Genomic DNA, 27928 nt, shown 5'->3' on the forward strand with positions numbered 1-27928 from the left:
TTTAATTGTTTAAATTTCAATATTTAGTATGTTGTAGTTTTTCAAATTTAAATACTAATGCAAAGATATGTACACTGGATATACAAATGATTGTGTTATGGATTATGATAGATATTTAACCTAGATATTATTGATATTATTGAGTTTATACAATGGAAAGAATGACCTAGAGTCTTAGAGTGAGAGAGCTTAGAGTGAGAGAAAATGTTTTGATAGCAAATGGATGAATGGATGATCTACGTCACAGTGGAAAAAAACTTTTGGAATATTAGAAATATAAACTTAAAGACTGCATGTATGTATATGCTCCTCCTTGAAAATGGACATTTGTAACCACGAGTGTTCTGCTTTCGTGCTTTTCTTTGTGGTGCTTCCCTTTGTTTTGTTTTTTTGTCTCTCTGAATGTGGAGAGAAAATCAGAAGTTAATATGAATAAAACTTGTATGTACAAACTCAAATGCAATAAACACTATAATTTGGGTAAACAAATACTGTCTCTTGTTTGCATCCATATTTGAGATGTATTTGAGATGTTTGCCAGGTGGAGGTGGAGTATGACCAGCCCTTATCTATAAAGTAGGAAGCTTCATTATTGTCCAACGCTGCTGTTACAGAAGACACTTGAAGCAACTGTACTTTAAACAATTTAATTAGCTAAAGAAATATTAAAAACACAACATAAACAATACAATATGTCTCCATTTGACATTTTCATGACATTAAATAGAGCAGACAGAGCGGCTGATTTTACCTTTCAAAGCCGCCACCAGATTACTGCCCCTAAACAGAGCCTAGATAGTGCATAGTTCTGTCAGCAGTACGTTATGAGCTGTTTCAAGTACATACACAAATATTTTCCTGTAACTCTGATTCAACTGTTTTGCTTTGTGTCTTTAAAAACAGTGTCGATGAAGCCGAAAATGTGTTATAGCGTCTAATCGGTCTGAGAAGCCTTATGATGTTTGATATTCATAAGATAGTTTGTTTTATATATATTCAAACTATTGTTATGTCTATGTGAATAGAACCACTGAGAAAAAACACCAATATAATCTGACAAGTGTTTTTCCCACAAAGTACAATTTCCAACTTTTGCTCTGCAGTTTGTGTAAAAGAAGACACTGTGGCACACAGAAATAAAGGCTGATACATCAGCCCCACATATCTGACCCAAATACACTGAGAAAAATAGGTTGACACACATTTTTCTACAAACACAACCCTCTACCAACAGTATGATTTCAAAGATATCTTATTGTCAAAATAAGTCTATCCACGGTGGCTTTAAAGGATGTGGTAAGTCCGGCAATATCCTAGATCAATTTGTTTTTGTCACCAATCTACTAAAAAAACTCAAACGCCGTCTAAAAACTATGAAAAACACATCATCGAGCCACATTGTTGCACTGGTTGACATGTTCCTTCATCATGAACACACAGTTTTGTTTATTTTGACTCAGCCCCACATGCGCTGTTCTGCTGCCCATAAAACTCACTGGAGTACCAAATGTAGATTAATCTGTTACTGAAAATAGTCCCAAACACTATAGTAAGCAACTGCTTTTGGGGAAAAAAAAAAGATATAATTGCTTTAGGATAAAAAAAAAAGAAAAAAAAAAAAAAAAAAAATTTACATCTTTAGTGAAAACCATAGACAGTGTAAAATACTGATCATAGTCACTGTGATGTCACCCATTGGTCTCCTCCTGTTGGCCGTTACAAACAATGCAGGCTTAAGGCCCCCAGTCCACCTTAGTGATTTTTTTCCCAGTTAAAAACGGCAGGCGACTGTCAGGAAACGCCCAGCTGGAAGCATTAGAGAGCGCTTTGGAGGAGCAACGTTTACTCAGCTGAGAAGCTTTGGTTGCTATGATATCTACAGAGGTAAACATTTCGGCACAAGGTAGAGTACCTGCTTTAGCTGAGGAGAGGCTGAAGCAGCAGGGGAGAGGACGGACCTGCAGGTCTGCGTGGGTTCATGACAGAAAACATGGTATAGACTATGTACTTCATATGAACTGATTTCTCCTCCGCTGTTGTTGTTTGTTGTCTGTTGACATTTGTACATGTCAGATGTGACAGTTTGTCTTTGCAGTAGGCTGTCTGTCCCTCCCCCATCCTGAATGGCTGAAGTAATCATAATGAGCGCTGCCTTTTTACCCAAAGTTGAACATTTTTTGACTCTCGGCATGGGAATGTTGTCCCCACTAATCTGTCCTATCGAATAAAAGCCCCAGAAATTATCTTAAAAAAAAAAAATCTGCACAACTGGCAGTGCTTAGCACAGAATTAGTGCTCAGGACCTTGTCACGTCGCTGGCGTTTGTAGTGTGGCGTAAACACACAGCGTTTCCATTGAAAATCATTCAACAGATTTTCCTGCCTCAAGGCACCTATGAGGCACTTTTTCATTGGTTTCACTTTTCAGAACAGAAGAAAAGTGAACGGAAAGTCAGACAGGATGGACTTCATGATATGTGATGACAAAAAGAAAATTCTAAAATAATACCTAATAATATGATATGGATCACCAGTACTCCTTTGATGAGCAACATTTTGGTCCTCAGATCTCCAAAACATTGTTAATAAAGTGAATAAAAGTAAGGCTGAGAGCATGCAGGATTCTTTGGTTTCTTCACAGTTCTGTGCACCTGTAAGACCTTCTGGTTTACAAAATGTCTGTCATTGTTCTTGGCTTTTGTTCATGCCAGTGGTGTGTTTAGTTGTGGAAGCAGCAGGAGACCGGCAGCTTCCACCGAAAGTGCTGACTGATCTCTAAATTTTGGCAGGACTGTGTTTATCATTCAGGTTGGAAGGCTGCTCAAACACTTTGGTGCAGTGCAACCACCAACAACTATCAACCATTAACGTCCACAGAATTGACTGCCAGAGCTTTGTTAGAGATATTAACGGTCTCCATGAAGATGATTCCCAATAACTACAGCCTGAAACTGTTCTCCAACATCCAAGGGAATATGTTCGTATTTCGTGAGAAATACGAACATATTTCTGATATACTACAATCCAAAGGCTTGTTCTTCACTGTGTCTTTGCTGGTCTTCACTCCCAGCAGCAGCTTCAGCAGCAGAGACAGACTGACCCATCAGAGCATCCAACATCTCTCTGTATTGCTTCTTGTGGCGAGCGGGAATAAACAAGCCAAATCCTTCAAAAAACAAACAAGAAAGTTGGTGAATAATGACAAACTGAAAAAAATCTAATCTCAAAGAATTACAAGTTTGTAAAATATGTAGTGATTTGATAGCACACTTACTGACGAGCAGGCTGAAGTCCTCATCTCTCTCTGTGAATAAGCTCACCAGTGTGGTCACCAGCTTCTCATAGCTGCCTGTCTTCTTGTAGCTCTGAACGGCCTGAAAGAATATGGTGGATTTTTCTGCTCCGATGGCTTTTTTCACGTCAGCCATAAAGGTGGCAGGGACATCACTCTTGGGAGCAAAACCTGATCACGAGAAGAGAGTCCTGGAATTAGTTTCATGCATAATAATCATTCATTCAACACAGGAAACACAATTCACCGAGGCATGCCAACAACTAGACTACATTATTCTTAAAAAGAAACACACACAAACTCACTTGTTCATAGCAGTTTGTGTAGGCTTTAGTTTAACAGCTATTGAGCTCTTGTATAAACACTCTTAGCATTAAAATGCAAGCCATCCTCTATGTAGCTTCCATGTTGTTCCCACTTAATGACCTCAAAGCTCATGAACACAAAGAAGTCGGAAGAATGAGCTCCAAACTCGGAAACTACGACTTTCCGACATCACATGAATGCAGCACTGTTGGTACTTTAACCCTCCTGAGGAGAGTTAAGTTATTAATTCTACCTATCATTTGTGCAATAACCCCCACAGCTGCTACAATGTTTTTGTTTACACAGTTTATATACTGGTCATTCTTTTTTGCACTACAATGTTTACACTGTTTATTTACTGATTATTCTGTTTTTGCACTATTTATTCTGCTGTTTACATTCTGTTTATCTGTTTTCTCTCTACTGCACTCATTACTATTTTTGCTCTTGTTTTTTTTTTTTTCTTTTGTTTTGTTATATAGACTATATTTTTAATTCTTTAATTCGATTTTTAACTCTGTTGTGCCTGTGCACTTTACTGTTTGCCCTGTCCTGTCTGATATCTGTCTATGCATGGGATAGTGAGAAACGTAATTTCGATTCCTTTGTATGTCAAGTACATGTGAAGAAATTGACAAATAAATCTGACTTTGACTTTGACTTTGACCAATAACGAGTGCTGAATTATGGGTAATGTAAGCAGTGATCACAGAAGATAAGGACATAGACTGTCTTCACCTGGTGACTCTCTTATGTTTAAACCTTAATTACTGAAGGTAGCGGGGTGTGAAGTCCTACCAGCCGGAGCCTCTGTTAACCCCTGCTGGGTCAGGTGGTGTCCTCCACTGTTGAGCTGCTGTGTGTTCAGGTGAGTGGAGGTAGACGACCAACTGGAGGAGGGAAGACCCCCCACAGGCTGTTTGGCTGTAGCTTAAAAACCCCCAGAACAAAACATTACAGTTACACATTTGTGTGAAAGTTTGTAATCGGATGTTTTCATATCGCTTGATGGTTTTTGTCACAAATTCAAGGTAAATGCAGTAATTAAATTGATAAGCTCATTTTGACTTAAAGTTAGCTAACACTGGCCACCTGTGTTGTGTGTTTTGTGTCATTGTAAACAAATATTACATTAACTGTACACTGAATATCTTTTTGGTTTTGGACTGTTGGTTGGACAAAAGCAACAATCTGATGATGACAGCTTGGTGACAGAGTAAAGTCCATTTTTCACAAACTTCACAGACCAGCACATGAACTGAAAAAATAATAGACTATAAAAAACAATGTAGCTGTGAGCCTGTCAATACTTTTCTAGTGTATTAAGAACAGTGCAGTGTTGGGTTGGGCTGAAGGTTTGATACCGTTCTGCTGCATCAGTGCCTCTCGCTCCTCCTTAGACAGCGAGTGGTGAGGTTTATATCCGCAGCCCTGCCCCGTCAGCTCCCGGCATCTCTCATCAAACCTCTTTTTGTGAGGCGGGGGGATGAACTGGTAGAGGCCTGTGACACAGTGGCAGCATTATCAACTTGTCAAAAAGTTAACATGGAAAGACAAAGACAGCCTGTTTGCACGCTCAGGCAAAAACTAATACACTATACACATTATTTGAAACCGACAGTAAACTATATTAACTTTACACTGTACTACAGAGACTGAGCTTTGAATGTATCAAAATTAAACTGAAAGTAAAATTTGGTCTTATTATCACATTGGCTCTGCCTGCATTGCTCAGTGGCACACATTTTATACAATGACCAGGACAAACTATTAAAACTCTTGGCGCACAGTCTCAAAGCCAGCGATGGAATGGAATCAACACACAGCCTGCTACAGCTGCGTCTCAAAATGTGGAACATGTAGTATTTATTGCCTGTTGTATGAAACTGTATTAGACCATGCAGTAGATTTGTTTCCATCTGTGTGGGTGCTTGGTGAATTGTATGAAAGACTCAAAACAAACCGCAGGAGAGTTGGCAGCCTGTTATTTACCACACTGTGGTACGACGTGCTTCCAAATGACAGAGCAAAGGTGCAGGCTGAAGGCTTACCACGCAGCAGACTGTGGGTGTTGGCGTCCTCCATTAAGACAGCTGTCTCAGCCAGCAGGACATCCAGGTTTTTAGTCTTCTTGTAGTTTTTCAGAGCCTGTATGATGCGGTCATAGTTGATCTGGCTCAGTGACTTCTTCATCTCGCCGAGGAAACTCTTCACCCTGTTCGCTGCACCTTCCTCAGAGACATCCTTCGACACTCTTCTTTTCTGCAACAAGAAAAACACTGCTGACATGTATGTATGAAACATTACGGTCACTGTGCACGAGTCAAGAATTTGGTGGTGGCAACCTCAAGAACTGAAACTGATTTAACCCTTTGAACTCTGCAAGAGAAATGGTCTGCCAGTGCCTATATTTGTAGGTAGTTTTGCTTATTGTGAATTGAGTTCTTGTAGTATCTTCAAATGCTTCATATCCCTAAAATCTGTACAAACTGGGCTTAAAGGTTATGCAAGTCAATAAACAATAATAATTGAAGCCTTAACTTTCTGCTGCAAAAAGAATGAATGCTTGAGCTATTGTGGTTTTTATTTTAGGTCTATTTAAACAGAATGGTCTATTTTTAAAGGGTTAATTATTGTCTATCTATTCCCTTTTTGTAGGGTGCTACTCCGAGGTGTATTTAACTTATTTCTAATTATTTATTGTTAAATTGATAATTTCTGAAAGTCGAAGTTCAGTGCAATCACTCTCCTTCACTTATGTGTTTACGAGATTATTTTTACAATATATTTGAATATAATGTTTTTCTGAAGCCTCCTGTAGCTCATTAATTACTGTCACACTGTTTTTAATTTATGTTTGATGCTAACCAGATGGAGACTGACTGGGAATCTCTCTGGTTCTGCTTCTAGTCGTGTAAAATATCTGAAAAGCAGGAAATTTAGCACCATCACAATAAAAATACAACACACACCTGTTCTTGGACCAATCTAATTTTACGTTTTCCTCCCCGCAATTCATCATCCATCCTCTTGTCACATTGCAGAGACAGTGTTGACAAACGGTTTGCCTTCAAAAGAAGAATATTACATTTAACAAACAAGTGTAGTCCTATAGGAGAGAAGTATATTTTGAGTTTACTATTGTTGTTTGATAGCAGCACTCATCAGTAATAGTTAAGCTGACCCACTTCACACATGGGTACCTGACATTCACCACAGTAAATTGGCTTTTGTATACACAGCAGTTATTTTTTAACAAAACCTGTCTTATTGCCATGTATAAAGCAGCACATCAGAAAAACAGACCACAGTGTCTCACAGGAAACAAACTACCTTCTCTTCTCCCTCCGCTGCATCATGGTCCTCTCCACTACAGCGGTCCCCTCGCTCCAGAGCATCCAGCAGGTTGGCCGGTTTCTTCTGACTCCCCTGCACCTCACACTCATACTCAATACACACCCTGGCCATCCCACTGGCTCCTGTGTGTTCATCTGATCACAAACAGCAGGACACAGATCAATGAAGGATTCAGCTCTCCTCTCTGGACTGATTCCCTTTATCGCTCTACTCACTGAGTCTCCTCCTCTTCAGGCTGGGCATGTGGGCGTCCAGCACCTTGGCCTTCTGGGTGTGGGAGCTTTGGGAGGATGAGCAGGGAGTGAAGTCAGAGGACTGAGAGTCTGGTGCACACAGCGTCCCACAGCTCTCTGCTGCAGACTTCTTCTCCACCACAGGCCTCTAACACACACGCACACACACACACACACACACACACACACACACACACACACACACACACACACACACACACACACACACACACACACACACACACACACACACACACAGTCAGTACAAGTGGACAGCTTCAACTGGAAGCACCAACACACACAGTCAGATCACATCTATGGAGGCTTTTCAGGTGCACATGTGAAGCACCCTGCCACAGACACGTGTACAGTATTTATCTGGAGTCAGTGTTTACATGTCATTTAGCACATGTTTACGGGGTGTGTCTCTTATCCATCTCTTTGTCCTCTGGCATTGAACTTGGCTATCTCCCATTGTATTATGACTCATCCTTAAAAGGTCCAGTTTGTAGGATTTGGGACAAGTGAGTTTAATTGTATTTCATTTGGAGAATAATGAGGTTTAGTTGTTGGCATGCCTCTGTGAATTGTGTTCTGTGTGTTGAATGAATGATTATTATGCATGAAATGAATTCCAGGACTCTCTTGTCATGATCAGGTTTTGCTCCAGAGAGCCACCTTTGGATAATATTCAAAATTGATTTCATGAGCTTATAATCACCAGAGAGTAAAAATGGTTGCATTTATGTTTCCTTAGAACGAGCCATTTATATAAACATACAGAGCGGGTTCTCTTCAAGCCCCCAGGGGCAGCGCTTGGCTTTGAAGCGAATTTGACAAACTGGCCAAATAATGGAATTATAACTCCCAGGTCTGCAGCAGGTTTGGAGCCCAAAAAAGACTTTTTCACCTAGAGTTGCACTGTGAAATAGACGTCTGTAAATCAGTGGATAAATTTATTTGAGTGTCACAACTAGTGATGTGCAAAACCGACCAAATTCCTAAACGCATAAACGTTGGGCAAAACCCTGTATAAATGTTGAAACGCTAAGCTGCTGGGGGTGGGGTGGGGGCGTCGCCGCATTCTTGCTGACTTTTATACTTTTATCACACTCAGTATGTTTCCATGCACAGTTAAGTGGAGCTACAGTTATAGTGTGTTTAGGTCATTTAATTGGACTTCTGTTGTTGTCCCATATAGAAGCACTGGGGGAGAACCCATTTATTGATGAAGTCTGTCTAACTCCACCACAGCCGGTAAAGATATGTCTTCTTTCAGCTAGTTGATATAAACCTGTTATTGATACAGTCTCTGATACAGACCCAATCACAATCATAACTGTTTATTTACATTAACTTTGGGGTAGAAAACTGCTGCATCGTGTCCATATAATCAAACGGCTGTGAGCAAACTCTGCCTTCATTGAACAGTTTGAAGCAACCTAAAATGATCAACATCACTTTAAGTGTAGCCTACATTATATTTAGAATACTTTACAGCTTTTCCTATTGCAGTCTGCTGCATTCAGTCTAAACCCCACATAACTTTTCCTGATGTAACGTGCCTCTCTGACGTAAAAGAGTTGTGCATAAGGATTTGAGGAGCTACTAGCTGCTGTATCTACATGCACTGTTGTCGTTATATGGGGCCAACAAGGCAAGGCAAGACTTACAGAAGCTGAGTGTCCCCGAGCGGGTAACTTCAGCTGGCAGAAAGGCTGACATCTGGTTTAATGCTTTGCTGGCTTGAGTGACGATCAAATAATTTGATCTTGTGGCACTTTCAGACTTTCTAAATGTTATCAACTGAATGGATTACATCCTGATAGTGAAATGAGTTGTTTCACAAGGGTTTTGATGCTCAGAAAAATATATCCACTGATTTACAGATGTCTCTTTCCTGATGTAAATTAATGGGAAAAAGTCTTTCTGGCTCCATGACATTGTGTGACGGACCCTACGGTGTCATTCCACTTTTGGCTACTTTGTTAAATTTGCTTCAAAGCCTGGCACTATTCCTGGGGGTAAACTGTGTGAGTGTTAGAACCTACCAGTTTCTGTGCAACCCTGAAGAACTGAGAGACGTCTCGGATTATGTTCCCAAAGCTGCTGTACAGACGCACATAAGGCCGGACCCATGATGGAAACTGAGCCCGGGCATCAGAACTTTTAAACCTGTGGGGAGCAGTCACGTTATTCCAAGGGACCATCACAATGCCTTTATCTTGCATCCATCTTTCTCTCAATTGTGTCCTTCCTCCTGACTTAGCTCTGCCATAAAAACAGTCATAAAAACATCAAACTGGATTAAAAACTGAAACTGTTCCCTTAATTAAAACGGTGGGTGAAAGTGCATCAGGAACTGATTTTGCTGAGAAATGACATAAATTAGACACTAGGTTCCTGTACATGCAGGTACTCCGACAACTCATTTGCTTTGAAGATGTTTGACTTGACTTTAGTTGGCTGCAGAGACATCCAAGAGTTGTCATGTTTCTGCAAGGTTCAATTCAAGTCTACCTCTTCTTAATCACCTGTATGTGCCACATAACATGTTTGTTCTTACAAATGGTTCTTGCATGAGGCCTAAAGTGTCTGAGTACAAGCTGTGATATGATTGGTTACTGATGACTGACATCATCATGTCTGACCTCTGATCACACAGCAAGATGGCTCCAAAGTCCTCCTTGTGACGAATGACTCTACCGATGGCCTGGTTCACAGCTCTGAACGCCTGCTGTCTGTACCACTCCTGCCCAGACAGGTACTGTACGTACACATGTATGTACACACACACACACACACACACACACACACACACACACACACACACACACACACACACACACACACACACACACACACACACACACACACACACACACACACACACGAAAACAAAGAATCAAATAATAACCACCATCATAACAAAGAATCATGCACTAAACCAGAGGGAGAGATTAGATCACTGGTCAATACATTGAACAATTTTAATAATAAAATAAAAATCAACATTTATAATAACAATATAGTATTATGGCATGTTAAACGATATGTTTGATTTTGTCCCAATTCTTGCAAGAAAAACAAGAGAAACAACCCATTTATAAAAGATGCTGATTAACTTCAGCTTCACTCATCAAATGTTATATAACTTCAGGAAGTTGCTTTGCCACTTTTCGACATTTGATATTTTTCTAGTGAGTGTGCCGAACCCACCACATCACTAACGCTAATAATGAGCTGATGGATTTATAACATCTTTAGTGCCCGCAGATCAATGGCACATATTTGTGTGGGCTAAATCCTTCATAATAAAATTACTTACATCTCAAATGTTTTTGCAGTTACTCCAATATTAGAAAAAAACATTCTAAATATTCTTTGTACTATAATACTATTCCTCCTTATATTCTCTACATTAGTTAATATCTGGCAGGCCAGATGGAAAGCTTTGGCGGGCCGGATAGGGCCCACAGGCCGCAGGTTGACGACCCCTGCAACATGCAGCCCTTTCAGTGAAACTCAGCGAGCAGCTTCCCCTCACCTTCAGCCCTGGAGCTTTCTTCCGACTCATCTCATCCAAGAACTGCATCTTCAGGATGACTCGCGGGTCCATCCTCGGAGGGAAGGGAAGACCGGTGATGATGACACCCCGACCAAAGGTGTCGGCAAAATCCAGACCCTCGCTCGCCTGCCACAGGGAGACATTTAGAGATGCTTTGAGAGGTAAGCACTCGTATACACTTACATGTGATCGAGAGTAAATTCACCTACAAATGTTGACTACTAACATTTTGAATGTGTGTTTCAAGCGTGTGTTTCTGCACAGCTGCAGATTAAAAGCGGCACCAGTCAACAGGTTAACATAAAACGAGATCTAGTGAGATATTTTACTTGTACCCTGGGCACTTCAGAGGTTTTGGGCCCCTGGGCACTTGTCCCGTTGCCCTTGTGGTTAATCTGGCCCAGGCTTAAAGCCTTTTCATGGCTTTCCTGTCGGTCCATTTCTATGGACCAACAGTAACCTTACCTTCCCTCGACAAACAGCAAAGAAGGTTCCCCCTTTGGATGCTGGATCTCTGACTTTATTGTAATATCCGTCAATAACCTGAGAACAGCCAAAGAGACAAGATGTTGTTGAAACTGTTGCATCCAGCACACACCAAAAGCAGCTCAATAAATATTTCTGATTGTTTCTAAAAGGTTTCTAAAAAGACACTGTCCAGCTGGAGCATTTAGATCTGTAATAGATCCACACCCACCTCTGTAAAAGTGCCCTTTCGTTTAGGTTCAACAAACATGGGCTTTACGTTCTCAATGCGATCTGCATGTCCATTAGCCTGGTGAGTTAAAACACACACACACACACACACACACACACACACACACACACACACACACACACAAACCTAATTTTACATGGTGACATTCAATTCAGAAATCCTTTTAATAAAAATAAATGCATCAACATTTTATTTTGCTGCTGAGCTTCCACTCACTCTCCAGAAGTCCAGGGTTTTCTCCATTAAAGGGAAGGAGGGAAAAAACACTAAGAGTCCGTGAGGAACCACACGGGTCAGGTTGGCTGAGGGGAGAACACAGCAGGCAACATGTTCGCATGATGATCCACACAAACGTCATAAAGAATCTCAGATTACAGACATAGTGATGACTGATGGAAGAAAGTGAATAAGTGTCCTGTTCAAACAGGACATGTTCTGGTGAAATCATGACTACCGTTAAGTTACCTACAAACAGTGATGGAACTGAGAAAAACATGACTTCAGAACATGTTAGAATAAAAAGATGTCTATTTTGTTTGATCTTACCAACAGTGTTGCCTAAAGATGCCATGTTTTCAGGGAGAAACCTGTCACAGAAAGAAGACAAGATGGTAAGGCCTGGAACACACTGCAGGCGTGAGCAGGGTGTGACGGCAACCTCGCCAAACTGCGTCGTCTTGCACTCTCACTGTGTTCCATGAGTACTGTATTTTCATACTGATACGCAATTCCACCCATTTATGAAGTTATGCAGCTTCTGCATTGTCAACACGGTCCTGAAATATTTCACAATAGAATGCCTTGTGTCAACAACTGATGGTAAACTTTGTCAGAGGGATTTTATTCTGAAACAGAAACAGGCAAAGTTGAGTAAAACAGATGCAGTACATATGTATTTCCTCATCTCTATGAAAGATAGACATTGAAATTGTAATAAAAGCTTGTATAGATAATCAAAACAGCATTGTCACCGTATTTCTGCTGACAACTGAGCAGAAGAAATCGGCGAGACACTGTTTCTCTGGATTTGCTGCAGCTGAGATGTGGCTGACCAGTGCTGCTGACACAGGCAGTATGTTCAAGGCTTAAGCCATTTTTAGAATTAACTATTTTACTATTAAAAGAAGGTGCTCCAAAGGCAGAATCACAGCTGAGTTGTGTCAGATGTAGACATCAGACATATCTGGTATGTAAAGAGATGGATACTTCTATGAGGACAGCAATCTGAGCTTAGAATGCTCAGCAAAACAAATCAAAAGAAAAGTAGAGAAAAAATCGGCTTCATATACCAAACTGTACGAACCTTCGATCATACGCTGAACTTAACGGCACTCCGTCTGGGCCTTGTTCAATGATGGCAACAAAGATCTGGTCCCGCTCAATCACATGGCTGTTCTCCAGACTGACTGGAAATTTTCTGCACAGACAAAATACAAAACACATTGGGGTTAATAAGTCTATCAGGTAATGTAGAGGACTATTTTGCAGAACAGGATGTGAGGTGCTTTTGTTTAAAAGGAAAATGTCTCTGGCAGTCAGCTGGACTCAGTCACATACATGACTCTTGTTGGAAAAAAGGCAGCCTGACAGTAGCAGCAGGAATTCATAGTGTTTGGGGCAAACTAACCCTCAGCCCTGCAAAGTCAGCGGTGAAGAAATGCTAAATGTGCACCTCTGCAGGTATAAAGAGCTCTGAGGATCGACTCACATCCTCATCTCAGAGGTGAAGGAGGTCAGGGGAGAGAGGGTACCACTGGTCAGAATGATGCAGCGAACACCTTGATTCACCAGATCCTGCATGCTGAAGCCAGGAGAGAAGCACCAGTAACTCAGGATGTTGCCTACAAACAAACACAGGGGGCTCATTAAAGCAGGTGTACACAGAGGAGGGGCAGATCAGTGAGACAAACTCATATAACAGCAAACACAACATGTCACAACAACATGGTCATTCATTCAGTTATAAACCGACAAAAAGAGCCATTAAAACCATTGACAGGTGAAGTGAATAACTGACAGAGATAAGACTGACATCATCATCTTTGGGCCACGGAATGAAAAACAGATTGTCAGCTCTCACCTGGAATCCCTCTCTCTCATAACTCAGAGTCAAGCAAGAGACCTTTGGGTTATCCTGGACTCAGACTTAAATTTCCGGTCACATCAAATTAGTAACTTCATTTGCCTACTATCATTTAAAAAACATTGCCTGAGTCAGATGGATAATGTCAAAGCAAGACCTTGAAAGGCTCACCCATGGCTTTATTTCCAGTAGATTAGTTTACAGCAACGGTCTGTTTGTAGGCCTTTCAAAACAAGATGTTGGGCAGCTTCAGCTTATTCGGAAAGCTGCTGACAAAAACTAGAAAATATGACCACATCACTCTCGTTCTAAAATCGCTCCCTGCTTGTCTATAAACCACTCTGTGGCTCAGTGCCAAAATATATCTCTGACATGCTTGTGACATATGAACCTTCAAGGACCCTCAGAACATCAGGGGCCGGCCTACTGAGCGTCCCCAGAACAAAACATGGTGAAGCAGCGTTTTGTTATCATGCAGCACAAACTTGGAATAACCTGCCAGATGATTTTAGAAAGCTCTGACCACTGTTAAGTCAAAGCTAAAAATGTTCCTGTTTTTACACTGCCTACTCCACCCGCTAATGACAACAAACTTATTTTAAACTCGATTTAAAATAATTAAAAAAAAATGTTTTTATCTTTGCACCCGCTGTCTCTACTATTGCTATTTTTTTAATGATTTTAAAAAACAATTCAGTTGTTATTATTTGTTACCTTTTAAATCTGATATTTTTACTATTTATTGTGAGTCCTTATCCTTTATTGTGTTTTATATTCCATTGCTCTGTTATGCACTTTGAATAGTCCTGTTGAATGAAATGTGTTATATGAATGGTCGTGGTATTCATGTGGATGCCTCTTGACACATTCCACCCACCCAAACACTGACCAAGCACCCCACCTCATTGCAACAGCACTCCCTGATGGCAGTGCCCCCCTCCAGCAGGACAATGCTCCATGCCACTGGGGCTACAACAGTATGAGACTGTCATGGTACAATAACCGTCTTTGAAAACATTGCAATGTCATGGTGTCACGGGAGGCAATTACAGAATTATTATTATCAGTTACAATGACCATTAAAGCACTGAAAACAGCAAGGGTTTGTTGGTTAAACGTTTTATTACTATATTTGAAACCATTTTTGAATTTTAAGTGGGTGTGTGTTAACTTCTGAAAAAAGTAAAATAGAGGTGAAACTCTGTTCAGTCGCATTTTCTTTCAATACCATAGATAAGCAATTGTACACCATATGATAACCATCAATTTACATACCACTGTTTACCTTGAAACCGGTGTACCGCTGCAGATCCTTTGAGAACTGTAGGTTGGGGTACCAGGACTTCTTACAAATGCTCAATCAGATTGCTATCTGAGGAATTTGGATTCCAGGTGGACACCTTGAGCTCTTTGCAATGTTACTCGGGTCATTCCTGAGCAGTTTTTGTGGTGTGGCATGGTGCTTTGTCCTGCTGGGTAGGACACTGCCATCAGGGAGTGTCAGTGACATGAGGGGAGGTACTTGGTCTGTAACAGTGTTTGGGTGGGTGACACCGTTCATGTGGTATCCACATGAGAGCCAGGACCCGAGGTTTCCCAGCAGAACACTGCATTGTAATAAATTGATCAATATTTATCTGTCAGTGCGTTTCATGTTAATGCTGTTAATACTGTGCATAGTGTTTGGTGTTTAGTCTTGGGGTAGATTTTTTAGTCATTTGAATAAGCTGCTCTGAACTGACACTCCACACAACAACACAAATAACAGTATTGATACACAGTATCTGCCTTTTCTACCTCACTAGGCAGGTTTCCATTACAGATCTGCGCAAAACTATAACAACAACTGAAAACAATATTCTTGACATGGCTGTGGATAATTACCTTGTTTCTTGGATGAAGATGAAGCCCACACATCAGTGCTCTGACTTTTCTTCTGATGGCTGGTGTCTCGATGGATATGAACCTAAGCCAAACAGACAGAAATGAGATCTGACATCACTCTTTACATAACTAACATCATTTCCATATGGCCACTGTCATTTACTGTACAGGCACCTTAAAATAAGCTGTGTTGGACTGCATCTGCTGCTGTCTGTCCTTTGCTGATGGTTCACCACAGAACACCAGCTACAACAGAAGGAAAGAAGAGTTATTGTTGCTGCAGTGAACTGACCACTTCCCACATCCAAATACTGGTAAAAAAAAATACAGCATAAAATCCCTAGTTTACTTTAGCCGCACATATTGTCTATATGCTGAAATGTCCCTGTGGTGTGGTTTATGATGACTAAACAAAAGAGACTTTAGAGATTTGCATTTCTAAACACAGAACTGGAATGAGAAGTACTGGAGAATAGAAAAAATGTCCCTTCTTGTAGGAGCTGAGCTGGAAATTTCAAGATTAAACAAAAATACACAATCTTGCCAAAATGTATGCCATATGCATGAACACAAAATGATCAAAAAATGAAGAATGAAAGTGTTTAACATGCATTTACAGTCTGTAAGAGTTAATGTGTACTATATACCTGGATGATATTGGCCAGCTTCTGCAGTCCACTTGTGTTCAGGAATACTCCTTCCTCTGATGACAGAAGAGTCACACAACTGATTTGTTAATTGTACAAGTTACTACACATATAACTTTATATTGTAGCAGGGTCTGTATGATACAGCCAGCAGACTGTGGTTTCTACTGCACTACTACTGCAAGCTTATGTATATGTAGGTATTAAGTCTGCAAAATACACATCACATGGAAAGCAGAAAATGGAACGTAAATCAAAATATGTTGTCCAAACAAAACCTCAAAGACATTATGCCAAACTCACGTCCTGTCAGGTATCCAGTGATCTGCTCCAGAGCTTCACAGACTGCCATCTTGCTGTCGTAGGTCAGGTGGGCTCTCTCTAACAGCTCATAGATGAAGCTGAGACAGACACAAAACACTTCATTTCAAAATCCATATCAAACAACTCTTTCTAAGAAGTGAGATAACAGACAACAGAAAAATCTAAGTACAATACATCTGATGTTTATAGTGAGGAAATGTAAGATAGAGCCTTTCTTTTTACATCCTAATCTTTCATGACATTCTGTATATTGTTCAGTACAAAGAATTTTCAGAGGCAGGTGGCACCGTGAGGACAGAGAATCTAACCAACTAACATGAAAATTTTGTTGTGAAAGAAGTTTTAGAGCCTGTTTCAGAGCCTAGGGGTATTAACATGTGTCCTGGGTAAACTGATTGTAATTCTGTCTGTTCCCACCTGACATTAGAATGTCACATACATCTCGAGTAAACAACTGGCACTGGATCTCACTTCCCTGATCTGTATGCAAATAAACACATACATTATTTCATTCACCATCATAGGAGACCATTACTGCAGGAGTGTGAGCTCGTAACAGGGACAGTTGCTGTGAGTCTGCCTGCACTCACACAGTGACAGGGCTAACTGTTAGCATGACATGGCTGATGTTACCAGGTGGTTAATAACAAGTCGAGCCATTCAGGTGTCGATGCAAGTCATCAGGACCATTGAACAGCTGCTGCTGTGTAGCTTATGCTAACTGCACAGACACTAAACTTCCTGTTTCTTGACATGTAGTCCGAACCACCTCCAAAGGTGCTCTGAATGAAATACGTACAATGACGTACAAAAACATTCGCCTAACCTACTCACCTGCTACAGTTAATAGCAGGAAACAAACCAACAGTTCTTCAGTTCATATATTAACAGTACTTGCAAGTCACATGGGTGCTCTGTGGTCAAAAAATGAGACTAAATAGTTGCGGTCTAAAGACCTAAAGATTAAAAAATACACGCTTTGCATGTTTACATGTAATCGCTCATGAGAAAGGGGTCCTGATGAGTGGAGGATTGTGTGTGTGTGTGTGTGTGTGCGCGTGTGTGGCACCTAATGTTTATGATTCTTTCTTTTCTTGTGTGTGTCTGTGAGAGGGAGAGAGCCAAAGCAAAGAGCAAGGGAGCCCACTCCCACACACTGGGTGCATTTACACCTGCACTTAGAGCTGGACACCTGTGATCTTAAGAAGCATGTTAACAGCAGGTGTAAACAGGGTCTGAGACAGAACGACTGATTCACTGACACACTCTGCTTTAGTGGGGCAAAGACGTTTCAACCTGCTTATCATCTACCACACTCTGACGTACATTCCAGGTTTAGTGATGCCCTGTTCACTTGGAACCTCATAAGAATCAATGGCAGCTTCCAGATCCAGAAGAATCTCTGTCAAAGCAGACAAAGACAAAGTGTAAACATCCTGCAAAGCAGTGACTGATGGCTAAATGTAGCTCACGAGATCATCAGAGTGAGTGGTCGGATATATCTTCTTTACAGCCTTAAGAATACTTACGTTTGATTTTAGCAACGGTGGCCAAATTTAAACCTGAAACAAAAAATATCACTTGCTGAAACTGAAGTACACATGCTGAAAAGACATATTTGTAGATTAACATCCAAAAATGTTTTCAATGTCTGAATTAATCAGATGCCATAATGCCTTCCCCCTGTGTTTGAGACAAATGAGCATTCTGACCAGAGTTGAGGGACTCTACATTGGAGTCTTCAGTGATGGAGTCTCCATGGCCAGCTGCTTTAGCCTGCTCCACCAGCAGCCTGTCCACCGCAGTGATGGCTGAGGCCACATCATAGGGAGTCAGGTCAAAAGACGTTGATTCTTCACATGTCTTCTCCTGCAGACAACACAGACATCACCTGTTGGGATATTCTGTCCTCTATGAGAAGGTTTCTGCCACACACTAGACCACAGTCATGTCTGTCCTCATCATCTTGCGTATCTAGTCCCATACGGGCTCAGGAGTCTGCAGCCTTCCATTAAATCAAACACTACATCAATGGTACTCAAATCCTGGCACCTGGCGGCCCCCCTACTATATTCTAATTCACATTAAAAATAAAATGATTCACACTGGGAATTGTTTTTGTATATTTAGTATACATAAGGTGCCGGAGTGCATAGAACACCATCAAAATAAAGCTTGTTGATCAAAAAAAGTGCCAGTGGAGAGCCTCTGCACTCCCCAGCAGAGGTCCTAGCTAAGCACCTAATGTCTCAAAATTCTTGAAACATCCTAAATTCTGAGAAACACTCTAAAATTCTTGAAATGACCTAAAATCTAAGAAATGTCCTAAAATCCTAGAAAAGTGCTAAAATCCTCAACATCCCAAAATCCTACAAATGTCCTAAAATCCTAGAAATGTCTTAAAAGCTGAGAAATGTCCTAAAATCTAAGATGTCCTGAAATTTGAGGCAATGTCCTAAAATTCTAGAAAGATCCCTACACCTTAGAAGTGTCCTAAAATCAAAGAAACAGGGGGCTGTTGCGACTGGCCCTTAATCTCCTGTCAATTTACATAAGTGGCCCCCAGGCAAAGCAAACTGCAGATCCCAGCGATACATCATCTGATTTTTATGGCTTTTACCTCCACTGCAGTGGTGGTCATTAAACAAGCAAATGTGCAGACTTTTAAGGTGTGCTTCAAACAAAGTGCCTGTGATGCTGGCCTCACACAAAACCATTTATCAACTGATTTTATTGTCGCAGACAAATTCCAGTGATGGAATAACATCATGAGAGTTTTACTTCAGCTGGTGTGTTCCAGTGATGTCAATAATTTGGTGTAAGGTGATCATAAAACTCAGTCCAAGCTCTCTGAAGTCAGTCTTTTTCTTGTCTTTACTTCCGATGAACTCAAATGTGTTTCATATTACAATATGTTTTTAGCCTTGGCTCATGCAAATAGTGAAGTTCAATGAGGCGAACACAACCAATAGCTGTGCTCTGTCCAGAACCCAAAAAGAACCAGCAGACCAGCAAACATGGAGGGGACTGTGGGGAGACACAACAATGAGAACAAGTCTCCGTTCTCATGTGGACTGTAGAAAAGAAGAAAAAACTAATGTAGCGAGTATCTAATCCACCAACCAGCACTTACTTTACTGAGAAATCTTAAGCTGCTTTTACGCTGCCTGTTTAAGGCAGGAACATCACGCTGTTCTGTCACCCTCTACATTTTGTATATAACATCCGATTGCAGGAGAGGGGGACAGAGTGGTCTCCCCTCTCGGCCGGGAACGTTGGTACTAACAGCCCTGAAACGAGGCCTCTGTCAGCAGGCTTCACTCCCCTCCTTCCAGTACAGACATTCAGAACAGCTGTGGACAGCACAGTCTTACCACATTGTGAGCTTCATCAAAGATGACCACGGCTTTGTTGAGCTCGATATTGTGTGCTCTGCGGCTCTGTGGAACAAATTAAAGAACAAAATACCAGCAATCATTTGGATTTGTAATGAGAGGGACAATTATCATTATCATAGCTGTTATTGTTATTACATCTCTATAGAAGCTTGATGGCATATTGATACTCACAGGACTGATGGGAAACTAATGTAACTATAATGTCAACCTTTCCTCTCCAAACAGAAGTAAACATTAAGGAGCATGAAGTAACTCAGGAACCACAAGGAGTAGGTAAGAAAATAAAGGTTTTCTTGTCATTCAGGATGATTACATGACAGTGGTCACTTTGCCAGTAGTGAAACAAGCTAATCCTCCATTAGGTGGATTTCATTATAGATTTGCTCAAAACTTTAGCGATATTTTTGAAATGTCAATAAAACACAATTGCGAGATGACTGTGTTTCCACTGAGTGATGTTCTGTGACTTCTCCTTTGGCGATACGACCCAGTAACCATGATGATGATGATCAAAAAATTATTTCTATTGCAGCCACCACACTAGCCGTCATTATTTCCAATCCAAGGCCACATAGGCGTGCTATGGAGCCATAATGGAAAAGCAAGCCCCTTATAGGTGGGAGCGGCCACATATCAGGGATTTCTGGGAAGTGATAGTCCATGATTTCACAGAGGAATTGTGGATTAAAAACTTCCAGATGATCTGCTCAACTTTTTAAGAGTTATGTGATGCAATAACTCCTCTTATAGCTCCTGCTGCATCATGAGGGAGCCAGTTCCTACTGACAAGCACATAGCCATAGCATCATGTGACCTAGAAAAGACACAAAAGTCTTTCCATTGCAGTTTTGTGAAGTATTTTTCTCCAAATTGCCTAAAATACCATCTCATGCAAGTGTAAAAACTTTTTTTGTGATTTCTTTTTCCCGAAATTGACATTTTCCATTAGGTGTAGTTTATATTCGCAATTTCAATTTGCCCAATTTAAGGGTTAATGGAAACCCACGTACTGAGCGTCCAGCTGCACCCCATTCAAACTTAACTCTTTGTATGTATGAAAAACGAATCATCAAATATTTGTACTGAAAAGCCAAATCTGGCGCATCTGTGGCTCAGTATATGGAGCGGGCGCCCCATGTACAGAGGCTGAGTCCTCGTCGCAACAGTCGCGGGTTCGACTCTGGCCTCTGCCCTTTGCTGCATGTCGTCCCCCCTCTCTCCCCCTTTCACACGTACACTCTGTCCTATCAAATAAAGCCCAAAAAATATCTAAAAAAAGAAACGAAAGGCCAAATCTGATTCTACTGGCATTATTCTGAGTCGATTACAACAATAGACATTACCACATCCAACCCCTAAGGCAATATCTAGTTTCATATCATGATATCAATAAAATACAGATGTATCACAGCTATATTTTCCAGTAGTGAAGCAGAAAATCAGCTCTGTCTGTGCTTTGAGAGTGATCTGAAATCTGGGAGTAAGCTCACCTTTGGATCCAGCAGGTAGTTGTACGGCATAAAAATGACATCTGCTTGCTGCTTCAAGGATCGGGAGAGGTAGTAAGGACAGGCCCTGCACAAAAATGTTCATTACACTACTGCCTTTAATGACGCAGCACAAAGGACATAATAACCAAATGTTGCTTCTGGAGCTGCAACAGCAGTCACTATAAAAGTTCAATATTATCTCCCTGGAAACAAACATAAAATCTATATATAATGAATACTATTACTGACAGTAAAAGACTGAGTGAAAACAAACAGAGAAAAGAACAGAGAAACCAGTCACTATGGTTCATCCTGTCCTCCTTTCTCTTGCTGCTGAAAGAATTAAGTAAATAGTGCGACAGGTAAGAGGAATAAGATGTATGCTTGATTTTAGGCTAAACTGTCCCTTTAAAGTTTGAGATACTTTCAGTATTTTCTGATATTTTATGGTCCAAACAGCAAATTGAGAAAATAACTGGCAAGCTAATCACTAATGAAAACAATCATTAGTAGCAGCCCTATACTCTCACACAGCTATTCAGCAGCACCATGCATCAGCTGTTTGACTGGACGTGTAATGAAGCAGGAGATGGTTAGTGAGACAGGCAGGTAGGTAAACAGGAAAACAGAAATCACACCTCTGTTTGTTACCAAATTTCACCAAGTCTTCCACGTCGAGGATAGAGTTCACCAAGTCTCTGTCAGTGCTCTTCTCTGAGGAAGAAATTAAGAAAATGACAGGTTAACTCCATCACTGCTGGAAAAACAGAACCCCCAGCTGTGTGTGTCCTTTCATTAAAAGTATTTCACATATTTCACAGTCCGTCTCTGCAGCAGAAAGATGCAAATACTTTAGAAATTGCTGCGACATGACCACAGAAAACAGAAAAAGAACAGTGGCATTGGCTTTTCTCAAAAGGTAGAAATCCTACGAGTACCAGAATGCACTGCGCCATACGAAGCCAAACAAAATAGCTCTCACTGGTAGGTGAAGCAATGTGACCTTGCCCATTCAACACAATGGCAGCTGGACAGTTTATGTATTTCAGTTAAACAGTAAGGTAAAACATGTTTCTGAGAACATCTGAGGCGAGAAATATGCAGCTCAGTCACAGTATCTTGGTTTATATTTGATCAGCGCTGCTCAGTTTGACTGTCAGATTTTAGTTTTTCTGAGTTTTTATTTAGGAATAAAGTGTTTTAACATTACCCTCAGTGTTGTTGAAGTAGACACATGACCTGGTGGAGACTTTTGCTCTGCACATATGGACCTGAAAAACATGATTGCATAAATTCCGCAGCAGGAAATAAACTGAACTCTGTACATATAGGTTCATATCCACTTTTATCTTCAATGTCAGAACGAAAACTTTGTGTCGTCTTTAAAGAGATGCAGCAACATGTATTCACCCAGTATCAACTGCTGCATCAGCTCATCATTACAAACCCAGCAGTTACTCTTTAAGGTGCTTCCATCAGATTTTTATTGGAGAGCATAATATCGTCGAAGCTCACCCGTGGGGTTTAGAATCTCAGCAACACTTGGACACACTGGCGATGAACTGCACAAAATCTGGATGATCTGAGGGGCGTGTCTGCATCTTACCGACAGTTCAGCTGACACAGCACCAAAATATGCCTCTGGAAATGTGCATGAATGTGCATGAAAAAAAAAATCAGTGTTGCAGTTGGATACCTTGACATGGTTGCTCTCCTGACGCATCACCTCTGGGTTGATACACAGCTGCTCTCTGGATCCCAGCACACACACTTTTGGCCTGAAACCAGAGAAATATATAGATATCTATGGGTTTACTAGAAATGGTCTTTAACTCCTCTGTGTCTTAATCACCACACGCACCAACATTCATGCAGAATATTCTAACATAACATCATGTGCTGTTTTGGAAATGACAGCGTACCTGTATGAGGTGTTCTTTAACTCACTGATAACCTGCGCCAGCTGAGAGTGGGTCCTGGATGCGTAGATGATCTTGGGAATATCAGTGTAATGGGCTGTGAAACAATAACAATGCGCAGTTATTACATGATATGTCACAGAGTCACCTGAAGCAAAATACCACAGTGATGATGAGTCAAGTCAGCTGCTGCTTCTCTCCAAAGAGTTGAGTTGTACCCAAAGCTTTTTTCATTCAAAGTTTCTATTGAGGTTTTCAAATTTTCATATTTTCTGACTTTATCACCCTTAAAAAAAACAAAACATCATCATCATCAACAACAACAACAACAACAACAACAACAACAACAACAACAACAACAACAATAATAATAATAAAAATCAGAAGAATTCCTTAATTTGAATAAAGTGAATGACTGGACTAAAAGAGAAACGCCTGGGTCACACTGCATGTCTGCGACTTCACCAAACTGCTGTGGTGACACTGGCAGCTTTGTTGTTTTGGCGCTGCTGCAGAGCCACCTTTCAATATAACCGCTGTATTTCCACAATTAAAAGCCCATACTCCTCTTATTTATGAAGTCGTGCTAGCTACTGCATTGTCAACAACACAGCCCCTCAAATGTTTATGAATAAAATGCCTTGTGTTCAGAACTGAAGGGATTCTGTTGACAAAAACGTTGTCAGAGGGCTTTTATTTTGAAAGTGTTGAGTAAGACAGATAATTTTTTTTTTATTTCTTTCTGTCCCTGACTGATATAGACATTCAAAAAGGTGGTATAATGTTGAAATAATTATCAAAAGACAATTTTCACTGACATTTTTCCTGAAAACAATACGTAACATGTGGGGAATAAAAATCACTGAGACTCCTGCCAGGGCCACAAATTTGTGACCCACCATACTCTCTCTTCAACTGGCTAAACTTCTTTGTTGATCAGATTGGTTAGTTTTAGGCAAGAAGAGTAGGAATAATTAAGGTTAGAATGTTAGGGTAAGCCAATCAAAGGCAGCGTAAAGTCTCCCCATTTTTTGCCGCATGACAAGCACAGTTTTCTGCAAAAATAGTGTTTTGATGCTCATACTGACTTGACACTAAAATCAGGCCTGAAGCTGAATGAAATCACACAGTCTTTGTCCGAGCCCGACCCATGGCAGCTGTTTAGGGCCTGATTAAAAAACGGAATTTGGACAGTAAAAGTAGGCCTGTATTATATTCCACTTTACATATGATAAGAACATACTTGGTGTGTCGGTGTCTGGAGCAGCATTCCCCCACGATGACAGGGATGTGTTTGTGAACATCTCCTCCCCGCCGAGCCTCTCTGATATCTTCTGGGCAGAGATGGTGTCCTTAAGGTGTTCTCTCCAGGCCAGGGTGGCACACAGCAGGCACAGGGTTTTACCTGTCCCTGTGGGACTCTCCAGAACCCCATTCACCCCCTGGAACAAACAGACAAACATGTAAACTGGTTACATCTCTGGAGAGAGCCGCTGTCAAGCTGTGATGATTTCTTGCTTGTAAGGGGTCAACTTCAGATAAAACAAGGGATACAATGTTTCACTGTTCAAATTCTCAGGTCATTCTGCTACTTTCAGTGACCATGTGATCCAACGAGCAGCTGCTATTCACAGAAAACCTCAAACTTTGCATATGGCTCATGCAGCACTTATTGTGTTCTGTGATATAATTTGGTGGAAAATTATTGATGTTGGAGGAAGTAGAGGAGAAGACGCTGGCATTGTGTATTTGCCGCTTCTCCTTTCCAAGTTATCATTTTATCATGTAGCACTTTGAGATTTGTTTCAAATGTAAAGTGCATTATAAATAAAACCCATTATTATTATTATTATTATTATTCATTTTATTATTATTATTATTATTATTATCATCATGATTTAGATCTTTTACTCAAGTAAAAATAGAAATACTGCACTGCAGAAATACTCTGCTCCAAGGTAAAGTTCTGCATTAAAACCTTAAAGTAAAAGTACAAAAGTATTGCCATAAAAAATAACTGAAAGCACCAAAAGCAAAACTAGGGGAGACTGGGTAGTCCAGTCTCTGAGTAACTGAGAAAAATGCAAAAAGTTTTTCAACCGTCCCCAGTCTCCCCTACTCCTTCTACAGGATTTCACTCATTTCTGAAAAATAAATATTAGATCACTGGATTATAACTATTGATGCGATAATGTCGTCATCACTTTAATGTTACAAGTAGTTTAATCTACATGGATGCATAATGAATCCATTATTTGTTAAATGTGGGACAAATAATCATAATCTGTGAAGTAACTGGTAACTAAAGCTAAGTGACGGAGTAAAAGTACAAGTGGAGTAGAAGTATAAAGCAGCAGGGTATCTATCACACAGATGACAACGATGAAGCTCTTGTCCCATACGACCTCAGAATTCCGTTTTTTACAACTGTAACGTAAACGTAACGTCCAATCTAAATAACTGCGCGACTGAGAAACATTCCACAAACAGGCGTAAACTGCAGAACTACTAACGTTACCTTGTTCAGACACTCAATCACTTTGCTCATGTAGTCCCGCTGACAGTCATACGGAGGAAACGGGAAATCCACCGTCACTCCGTTCACAGTCAGTGAAGGCATGTTTGTCTCCTACCGTCAGCTCAGCAGCAGCATCACCTCAGCGACACAACTGTCGCTGCTAACACTGACGCACTTTGTGAAGACTCCTCGCAGTCCCGGTTAGCTGACCGACACTCTGAAACGGTTGAGAAGCGGTAAGTATAACAGTTAACACAAACTGCTATGGTCTCACTCGTGAGTACTGCAGCTCGGACTCAGCTCTGTGTACATCACGGATCTATTATAAATGGTGTACATGCCTGAGTTTACCGCCCGCTCCCCGCTTTCACTCCACTGCTCATGCGCACTGTGACGACGTAACTCTGCTGCGTTCAAATACCCACATTACAATCAGACGTATTGAAATACCTGAGTGTGATAACACTAGTTGCATTCCAAAGGGGGAGTTACATCAGATTCATGATACCTGTTGTCTTACAAAAAATATACAGATACTTGGGAAATGATCCATTTCATTTTATAATGAATTAGTTGTGATCAATTTGTAAATTTTTGTTTTCAGTTTAAAGGTCTCATAATAAGCAAATATCAGGCACATACATGCATTTTAGGTTTTTACCACGTTTACATGCTTTAATGTTCATAAAACACATTTCTTTTCTCACACTGTCTTCGTGAATACATCTGTTTTCGCCCTCTATCCGAAACGCTGTTTTGGCACCCGTCCCTCTAAGCCGAAAAAGCCCAGTCTGCTCTGACTGGTCAGATTGGTTGGTCTGATTGGTTTTCAGGTATTCAGCATGTGAGGCAGATATAGTCTTAAAATGGTGTGCACCATTTTGCTACAGTTTCCAGCTTGAACAACACGTTTCCTTAAAAACATGGCTTCGAGGTGCATTTTCTTGTGTTTGGTAGGTGTGTCAAAGGTGAATCCAATCAGCAGCGCTGTCATATAAACCAGATTCTGGTAGATCTTTTTTATTGTACTTACTATTTTTTTCACACTTGCTTTGGCAATGTAGATGTAAGATTTCTTGCCAGTAAAGTCCAGCTGAATTGAATTGCCATATTAAAAGTGTGACACAACAGGATGTACCATGCACCACTGTTGTTGTTGTTTTCTCTTTTTTTTAATAACCTTTCTACAATGATTTTACCGGGCTGAATGCAGCCCTGATGTCATTCGCATACACTGCAAAGCATTCTATCAGGAAATACAAGGGACCCATTTAGAATTTCAAGTTTGAAACAGTTCACATTTGTGACATCACAACTCCACAAAAGTCCTGATGGTTCATTTACAGTTTGGTATGTACAGTTTGTTAATACAGGTTGTGTGCATGAACTGTGCTTTTTGATACTTTCACAGTATTTATATAGAACTTATACCTGCTTATATCAAAACTACATGAATCGATGAATGTATTTTTTAAAGCAGTTAAGCAAATAACCCTTTGAAACCTGGAGTAGCATCACTTTCCTCGTGCTGCTTTCAGGTGCCTTTCACATGTATTTAAACCTTTCAGCTCTGAGCAAACTGATATAAAAATATTGGTATAGCTATATAAAATTATTTTTGAAAAAGCTAGGGAAAAATGTCTTGGGGGGGAAAAAAGCTGGGAAAAACTCTAATTACATATTTAAAATTATGTTACATAATTATTATAACTCAAAGCACTTTTCCTGGTCATTGGTCTGTTTTTTTAAACTTTATTTCTTTTATTATTTACTGTCCCCCCTATTTTGTGTACTTTTTACTAATTTCTTGTTAATTTTTAGGTCATTTCTTTCTTTAGTTGCTCATTGTCTACTTAACATATCTTTAAAAGAAATCAAGCAGATTTAAAGAGTTTAAAGAGGACTTTATTTAGATATGTTTGTTAATCTTTACTTGGCAATGTAACATAGCTAAAGCACATACAGTGTGTGAAAGTGAAAACATTTGGTTTATTATTTTTAAAGTCCACCTTCATATGAACTAGAGTAGCTGTGCATCATTTTCCCACTCATGATTGTTCATCAATAATTGGGTTCAGTGATGTTAGTTATTTTTAGGCTCAAATCTGGATGTTTTTTACTACTGACCACAATGTGTCTTTAACAACACTGAGCACTGCAAACACCCAAAATTAGCTTGAAAGGATCACTGC

At 40.4% G+C, this 27928-nt stretch overlaps 1 protein-coding gene across 2 annotated transcripts; it reads right to left on the minus strand.

The window, feature by feature from the left end:
• Window positions 1-633: 633 nt before the first annotated feature.
• On the minus strand, window positions 634-26101 carry rtel1 (regulator of telomere elongation helicase 1). 2 transcript variants are annotated; one of them, XM_088082677.1, is made up of 32 exons: window positions 25737-26101; window positions 24462-24660; window positions 23222-23315; window positions 22996-23077; window positions 22510-22570; window positions 21938-22013; window positions 21300-21384; window positions 19786-19851; window positions 18124-18280; window positions 17941-17973; window positions 17738-17813; window positions 16391-16488; window positions 16088-16143; window positions 15615-15686; window positions 15441-15522; window positions 13182-13314; window positions 12777-12890; window positions 12020-12060; window positions 11690-11775; window positions 11453-11530; window positions 11221-11298; window positions 10735-10881; window positions 9839-9954; window positions 9239-9362; window positions 7170-7335; window positions 6931-7088; window positions 6570-6665; window positions 5649-5859; window positions 4962-5099; window positions 4396-4527; window positions 3274-3462; window positions 634-3165 (listed from the first exon to the last, which is right to left on the minus strand). In XM_088082677.1, exons 1-32 carry the CDS (start codon window positions 25836-25838, stop codon window positions 3017-3019), a joined length of 3495 nt encoding a protein of 1164 aa, XP_087938803.1. In that variant the 5' UTR covers window positions 25839-26101; the 3' UTR covers window positions 634-3016. The 2 variants fall into 2 exon arrangements, with proteins under 2 accessions (XP_087938803.1, XP_042348155.2); XM_042492221.2 differs by lacking the exon at window positions 4396-4527.
• Window positions 26102-27928: the final 1827 nt, after the last annotated feature.

Source organism: Plectropomus leopardus, chromosome 9, assembly GCF_026936395.1.
Source record: "Plectropomus leopardus strain MGB_pleo_1.0 chromosome 9, ASM2693639v1, whole genome shotgun sequence".
Lineage (NCBI taxonomy): Eukaryota > Metazoa > Chordata > Actinopteri > Perciformes > Serranidae > Plectropomus > Plectropomus leopardus.